Genomic DNA, 7,500 nt, shown 5'->3' on the forward strand with positions numbered 1-7,500 from the left:
AAATAGAAATACAAATACAAAATACAAAATACAAATGCGAAACAGCTGTCGCTTGCTGTGCAGGCCAGCCTTCGTTTTGGAGGTACTTTGGATCAACATGGGCATAAATAAGAGCTTTTTAAAACCACCACCCCACCCAAAACACAAATACAGTTTTAAAGGTTAAAAGATTAACCAAGACTGTTTTTGGTGTCTTCTCCATCACATATGAGAAAACGAAGAAATGTGGGCCTGGATTTTTTTTTTTTTTTTTTCGAGAGAGAGAGAGAGAGAGTCATCAGTAACTGCGTTTTGACAATGGTGGAGGGGGGTAAACTCAATACCATGACTAAAAAAAAAATGTCACTGCCAGTTAACCTTTTCATGTGTTATGTTTCTTAATTTCACGATTCCTAAATGTTGAACATCTTAATTCGTTGTGACGTGTGACTCTTAATGACTATGTGATGATTTTTTGGTTGTTGTTAAACAAGTTTTGTTTCAGCATGTGTTACTCAGTATTAAGAAGATCAACTTGCATATATAAGCTTGAACAGAAATACCACCAAAACAATAAAGTGTTTTGTTTCAATTATATGGGCGTAAACGGGGCATTTGAACAGAAAATACATAGCATTAAGCACAGGATCATTACGTATCATATGCTGGACATGATTTTCTTTGGAAAGTCTAAAGTTTCTTCTGACTTTTGGAGCCCACAAACTCGAATCTGAAACTTATAGATACTTATCTGTACCATTTATTTGTTTTCTATTTCACATGAACTTTTGAAAGAATGAAACCATCTGTGATTGTGTGTGTGTGTGTGTGAGAGAGAGAGAGAGAGAGAGGGGGGGGAGGGGCCGCGTGAAAGTCATAACTTGGCAAAAAGTATCATTTAAAGACCATTTCCTCTCTTTCCAGAGGATGCCAAGTTGTAATCAAACGTTTGTTCCGGAAACTTTACAGTGGCCTCAACTCAGATTTCGTCATTAACCTTTCTGTTGTGTTTGGTGTTGAGACAGACATTGGATGCCACAGCCTTTGTTGACCGCCGTTTTCGGTTTCTGAAGAAAAAAAGCAGGATGAACATATAGTATTACGTCCTGGTTTCTTTTGCAGAACCTTATCTACGTTTGACCTTTGATTAAACAGAAAGAATAGAATAGAATAAAATAAAAGTTTTCAGTTCAACTTTCTTCAAATTCCCCATTATTCCTTGCGGTTTCGTGTAATAGGACAAACTATAACGAGGCTGCGCTTGAGCAGCCATTCTGGCGGCCTGTCTGAAAACTGTGTCAGTCTCAGTTGTTGTTGTTTTGTTTTGTTTTTTGACTCACTTGTGTAAACAAAGTGAGTCTATGTTTTAACCCGGTGTTTGGTTGTCTGTATGTGTGTGTGTGTGTGTGTGTGTCCATGGTAAACTTTAACATTGCCATTTTCTCTGCAAATACTTTGTCAGTTGACACCAAAATTGGAATAAGAATAGGAAAAATTCAGTTCTTTCCAGTCATCATGTTTAAAACAATATTGCACCTCTGGGATGGGCAAAAAAAAAAAAAGCCAAATTATATGCAAACTGAATTTACTGGGGATTTTTGTTTTTGTTGTTTTTGTTGTTGTTTGTTTTTTGTTTGTTGTTTGTTTGTTTGTTTTTATTCTCTAAACCTTGGCACTTTGATCTGATATTCTGATACAACAACAAGAGCAGTCTTTTTTTTTTCATTTTTTGTTCAAACAGGAACTTCTTTTCCTAAGCATGGAAGTTATATTTCTGGTGTATATCTTTGCTGCAAGTAGTAAAAAAGGGAAATTAATCTGTAATTAATGCTAGGGGGGTTAATTTGCTTTAAACTGATCTTTCTCATCTTAAACATTACATTTTGAAATTATACTCAATACATAAAAAACGTGTGTGTTTTACTCTCAATGTACAGGGCTTTCACTATGTTCATTCGACCAAGTGGTCTTTTTCGGAAAATATTAAAATCAATAATACGAGTGGACTTTATAGATCTGTTGGCTGAGCCCTGAAGGTCATGGGCAAAAATCAATTGCGTACACATATTTATACATATTCAAAGCGCGTGCTCATATTCCACGCGAACGCGAACGACGCCATTTTGTTTCAAGTTGTTGACCTGCCCATTTAATCCTATATTCAATTGACAATACACGATAACACGTGATGGAAAGTTGGAGAAGGAGACCGTTAAATATTTATTCAGAGAAAGATTTGTGAATGCCTCATCACTTACTGGATTATGCCCCAAACTGTCATAAAAATACCAACGAAATCAGTCAGGATTCACAGTTAAAAATAAGAAACCATGAGAGTTAATACCCTTGATGAAACGTAAAAATTTCCAGTCTTGATATTTCTCAAAATGAAGTCCTTTTCACTTCATACGACATTTAGAAGTACTTGTACTTGGCTCTACAAGTTATTAGTTTAACAAAATACTCAATTTTCATATCAATTTTAAAACTATAAAACTAGAATGAACATAAAAGAGAAATTGAATCGACCGTGTTGTACGATTCCCGGCGGGTGTAACTAAACTTGTACATCTATCTAGATCCAGAGAAAACGGCTAAATGTTGCAGTGTGATTGCGGCGATAGCCACGTCTCCTTTAGCACGGACTTAAAAAGAATTTTTAATTGCCCTTAAAGATTTTTTTAATGCCCAAGATACACAAGAATAATATGATTTAAACAGCGTTCTCACTGCGAATAACGCAATGGATTTATCACCCTTTAAAAACGCATGTTTAAATATTAAATTTTTTAACATCAGTTAATTAAGGAGCCACGATAGTGTATTGGGTAAGACAGTTTCTTCTCACCCTAACACGCCGGGTTCGAATCTGCCGTCAGGACTTTTCTTCTTCTTCTTCTTCTTATTTCTTTCTCTCTTTTTTCCCCGAAGCTTTATAATAACAAATTCAGAACACATTTTAACGATTAGATTTTTTTTTTTTTTTTTAAGTGTATCACAAGTGAGTCTTGAAGGCCTGGACTCTCTTGTTGTTATTGTTGCTGTTGTTTTTGCAAGGAAGCGTCACTCCATTTTGACACATCCATAAACGTTACTCGTGCGGACAAATCCATATACGCTACACCACATCTGCTAGCCATATGCCTGACCAGCGGCATAACCCAACGCGCTCAATCAAACCTTGATTGTGTGCATATAATTATTGTATGTATTTGTGTTCCTATGAGAGTGATTTCTTCTACCCTTCTGTTGTTGTTGGTGGTGGTGGTGTTTTTTGTTGCAGTGTGATGCGTATCTTTTGTTCTTGTTGTTGTTGCAGTGTGCTACATGTCTGTTGTTGTTGTTGCAGTGTGCTACATGTCTGTTGTTGTTGTTGCAGTGTGCTACATGTCTGTTGTTGTTGTTGCAGTGTGCTACATGTCTGTTGTTGTTGTTGTTGCAGTGTGCTACATGTCTGTTGTTGTTGTTGTTGCAGTGTGCTACATGTCTGTTGTTGTTGCAGTGTGCTACATGTCTGTTGTTGTTGCTGTGTGCTACATGTCTGTTGTTGTTGTTGTTGCAGTGTGCTACATGTCTGTTGTTGTTGCAGTGTGCTACATGTCTGTTGTTGCAGTGTGCTACATGTCTGTTGTTGTTGCTGTGTGCTACATGTCTGTTGTTGTTGTTGTTGCAGTGTGCTACATGTCTGTTGTTGTTGCTGTGTGCTACATGTCTGTTGTTGTTGCAGTGTGCTACATGTCTGTTGTTGTTGTTGTTGTTGCAGTGTGCTACATGTCTGTTGTTGTTGCAGTGTGCTACATGTCTGTTGTTGCAGTGTGCTACATGTCTGTTGTTGTTGTTGTAGTGTGCTACATGTCTGTTGTTGTTGTTGTTGCAGTGTGCTACATGTCTGTTGTTGTTGCTGTGTGCTACATGTCTGTTGTTGTTGCAGTGTGCTACATGTCTGTTGTTGTTGTTGTTGTTGCAGTGTGCTACATGTCTGTTGTTGTTGTTGTTGTTGTTGCAGTGTGCTACATGTCTGTTGTTGTTGTTGCAGTGTGCTACATGTCTGTTGTTGTTGTTGCAGTGTGCTACATGTCCGTTGTTGTTGTTGCAGTGTGCTACATGTCTGTTGTTGTTGTTGCAGTGTGCTACATGTCCGTTGTTGATGTTGCAGTGTGCTACATGTCCGTTGTTGTTGTTGCAGTGTGCTACATGTCTGTTGTTGCTGTTGTTGTTGCAGTGTGCTACATGTCTGTTGTTGCTGTTGTTGTTGCAGTGTGCTACATGTCTGTTGTTGTTGTTGCAGTGTGCTACATGTCTGTTGTTGTTGTTGTTGCAGTGTGCTACATGTCCGTTGTTGTTGTTGCAGTGTGCTACATGTCTGTTGTTGTTGTTGTTGTTGTTGTTGTTGTTGTTGTTGTTGTTGTTGCAGTGTGCTACATGTCTGTTGTTGCAGTGTGCTACATGTCTGTTGTTGTTGTTGTTGCGGTGTGCTACATGTCCGTTGTTGTTGTTACAGTGTGCTACATCTCTGCTGATGTTGTTGCAGTGTGCTACATGTCTGTTGTTGTTGTAGTTGCAGTGTGCTACTCGTCCTCCTGTGTGCCAGAGTTCACGGCCTGTGCCACCCACTCCCGCACCACCGCCGCCTTCGACCTGTGCCGGCTACAGAAGCGTCAGTGTGCCCTGCGCTGCTTCCAGCTGCTTCAGGATGACATGTCGCCCATGAAGTAACCTTCCCCACCCTGGCTTCTGCCGCTGCTGCTGCTGGTGATGCTGTTGGTGGTGATGCTGTTCGTGGTGATGCTGTTGGCGGTGTTGCTATTGGTGGCTCTTCATCAGACTCTGGTCTGGGCTGGACAGCTGATGACAACACCACTCTTCTTCTTTTAGGGCAGACGTGCAAGTACGTGGCGTTCGTTCCAGCCCGGGGATCAGTTGACTTTCTTCTGCAAATTCTTCAGCCTCGTTGGATTTTTTTTCTTTCTTTCTTTCTTTCTTTCTTTCTTTCTCTCTTGTACTTTTAACGTAAATTTCTTTCTGATTCCACAGTTTTTGGCCATTTTTTGTCGACTAGAAAGAAGGCTTTGGTGGTGACAGTGTTTGCAGGGTGAGGTTGGTGTTCAAAATGTACACGGATGTTAATTTTGATTTGTGCAGGCTGGCTGGCTGACGTCCACAAGTTAGCAGTGGACTGAACAGGTTAATATCTATAGATGTGAACTGTACTGCTGTTTGCTTCTCTTTTTTTTTTTAATCAGGCATGAAATGATTGACCATTTAATAGAAATATATAGAAAATATTGGGCGGGGGCGGGGGAGGAGGGAGGCGGGGGAGGGGGATTTCCCCTTCGGTTCTCGAATACGGAGTAAGATTGTTCTTTTGTAGTTTCCATCGATAATGAAAAAGGGATCATGCGCGTGCGTTTCCGTGGGGTGTGTTGTGTTGTGTTGTGTGTGTGTGTGTGTGTGTGTGTGTGTGTGTGTGTGCACGTGCACGTTCACGCGCGCAAATATAAAGCCCTTTTAGAATTCTTTGCCGTTTTTCAAGGTGCAAAGAATGTTATGCGAAACGCAAATCTCAGCGGCGATTGTGGACTTCTGATTCTGGGGTTGTTTGGAGAGAAGAAAAATTCCAAAGCTCAGTACAAAACGAAGTAGTCTTGGTCTAATTTGTTACTGTAGGTTTTGCTCGTAATGGGATGTGATAATCGACAACATCTTTGAAGACAACACCGGGTAACTGTATTTCTTGATTAACTCGTCCATTTTCAGCTGTCTTTTACTATAATTACCACGCTGATTCAGCCGTTTTGTGGGGGGGTTTAAGCAAGCACTGGAATCGCTCCATGTTGGAGGTGCATTGTTTAAGCTCCTGTGTGTTGGTCCTCGGAAGCAGAAACTGTTCAAATCGTCGTGTCATTGACTGGGAGGTGGGAGTAGGATCCTTTCATTTTCTGGGTCCTCAAGGACAGCAGACCTCCTAACAGCTCCTGAGAGCTGCGCTGTCAACTGAAAATAAAGTGTCCACGATGGCTGAAACGACGTGTGTGTGTGTGTGTGTGTGTGTGTGTGTGTGTGCGTGCGTGCGTGCGCGAGTGTGTATAAGTGTGTTTGTGTGTGTGGGGAGGGGTGGGTACTTGCGTTGTGTGTGTATGTGTTTGTTTGCATGGGGGGTATGGGAGTATTTGTGTGTGTGTGTGTGTGTGTGTGTGTGTGTGTGTGTGTGTGTGTGTGTGTGTGTTCCTTCTACAAGCGTTAAGACACAACAAGAAAATACAGTCAAACACAGTATATCTTTGAAAAAGTAAACTCACTTGGTAACCGAAAAAGAGGCAAGACGTAAGGAGCTGTGGTGGCGGTAACAGAAGAAGCAGCAAGGAACAAGGACAATGGAATTTCAGACGAACGAGCTTAGCGTTTCAATCGAGAAAAAAAATAAACTTCTTGTTCACATACTTTGAAGACACTTCAAAGCACGTGGAATGTAGAACGTAGACCCAACGACTGAAATGAAGACGAGGAGAGCTGGTTTTAATCTCAAGGTGTGAATCGCATCTTAACACATAGAAAGATTGACCCTGGTAACAAACACGGAGGTCTTTACTTTCTAGCGGATGAAACACAATTTCAATCTTGGCTTGACCGTAAATGGAGACGTGACATTCAGCTTCCCTAATATTAGAATCTCTCTCTCTCTCTCTCTCTCTCTCTCTCTCTCTCTCTCTCTCTCTCCTTAAAAGACGCATGGTTGAATTTAACGACATCTAGACTTTCGCCCTTAAAGTCTTTTTTTTTCAGTTAGTTGTTCTTGACTTGGGTTGTTGTAATTTTCACCCTTAAAGTCTTTTTTTTTTCAGTTAGTTGTTCTTGACTCGGGTTGTAGTAATCAATCTTATTTTTAACAGTTGTAGTCGTTTTTTTCCCGTAGCGGTCAGTTTCCTGAAACACCAGAAACTTGCCTCTTCATAGTATTGAAACTGAACGTTCTAGAATCATGAAGAAGCACGACTACTCATTACGCACAGAATATTGTAAATACTAGACTTCAGTTTATCGTCTCATCGCGGAATGACTAGATGCACAGATTGACTTTTTCAGTCAAACTTGAGAGAGAGGGTGCCGAGAGCGGGAATCGAACCCAGACACTCAGGGACGGACACTGCACTGGGCAGGTAAGTGTCTTAACTCTCTCCATACGAACGGCGAAAGAGACGACGTTAACAGCGTTTCATCCCAATAACTATCATCAAAATATTGCAAGCGGAACGCTCTTATACTGAAGAGGTGAATGTTGACAAAGAATACGACAATTCTGACGACGGAAGCTAAAGGTTGGGTCATTCAGACACCCACTGGACATCCGAGGGGTCTGTGTAGAGGAGAAGAGAGGACTGGCCGTACTGAGTGAGTTAACCGGTCTGCCGCCTTCCTCCTCATGTTCAAGAGAGCAGGAACGAGGAATGAAAGATGAGAGCTGGGGGGGGGGGGGGGTGGAGAAAAGGAGCAGGGGTGGCGGTAACAGAAGAAGCAGCAAGG

The 7,500-nt window shown here is 41.1% G+C and overlaps 1 protein-coding gene across 4 annotated transcripts in view; it reads left to right on the forward strand.

Annotated features, from left to right (window-relative positions):
* The window catches only part of LOC143295137 (uncharacterized), a 167,630-nt gene extending 161,627 nt beyond the window's left edge, over positions 1-6,003 (forward strand). For all 4 annotated transcript variants that reach the window (XM_076606703.1, XM_076606702.1, XM_076606705.1 and 1 more), the window contains exon 6: positions 4,538-6,003. In XM_076606703.1, the coding sequence (XP_076462818.1) occupies positions 4,538-4,695 (158 nt within the window). In that variant the 3' untranslated portion in view covers positions 4,696-6,003. The remainder of the gene's footprint in view (positions 1-4,537) is intronic.
* Positions 6,004-7,500: the final 1,497 nt, after the last annotated feature.

This window comes from Babylonia areolata, chromosome 20, assembly GCF_041734735.1.
Source record: "Babylonia areolata isolate BAREFJ2019XMU chromosome 20, ASM4173473v1, whole genome shotgun sequence".
NCBI classification, from domain to species: Eukaryota; Metazoa; Mollusca; class Gastropoda; order Neogastropoda; family Buccinidae; genus Babylonia; species Babylonia areolata.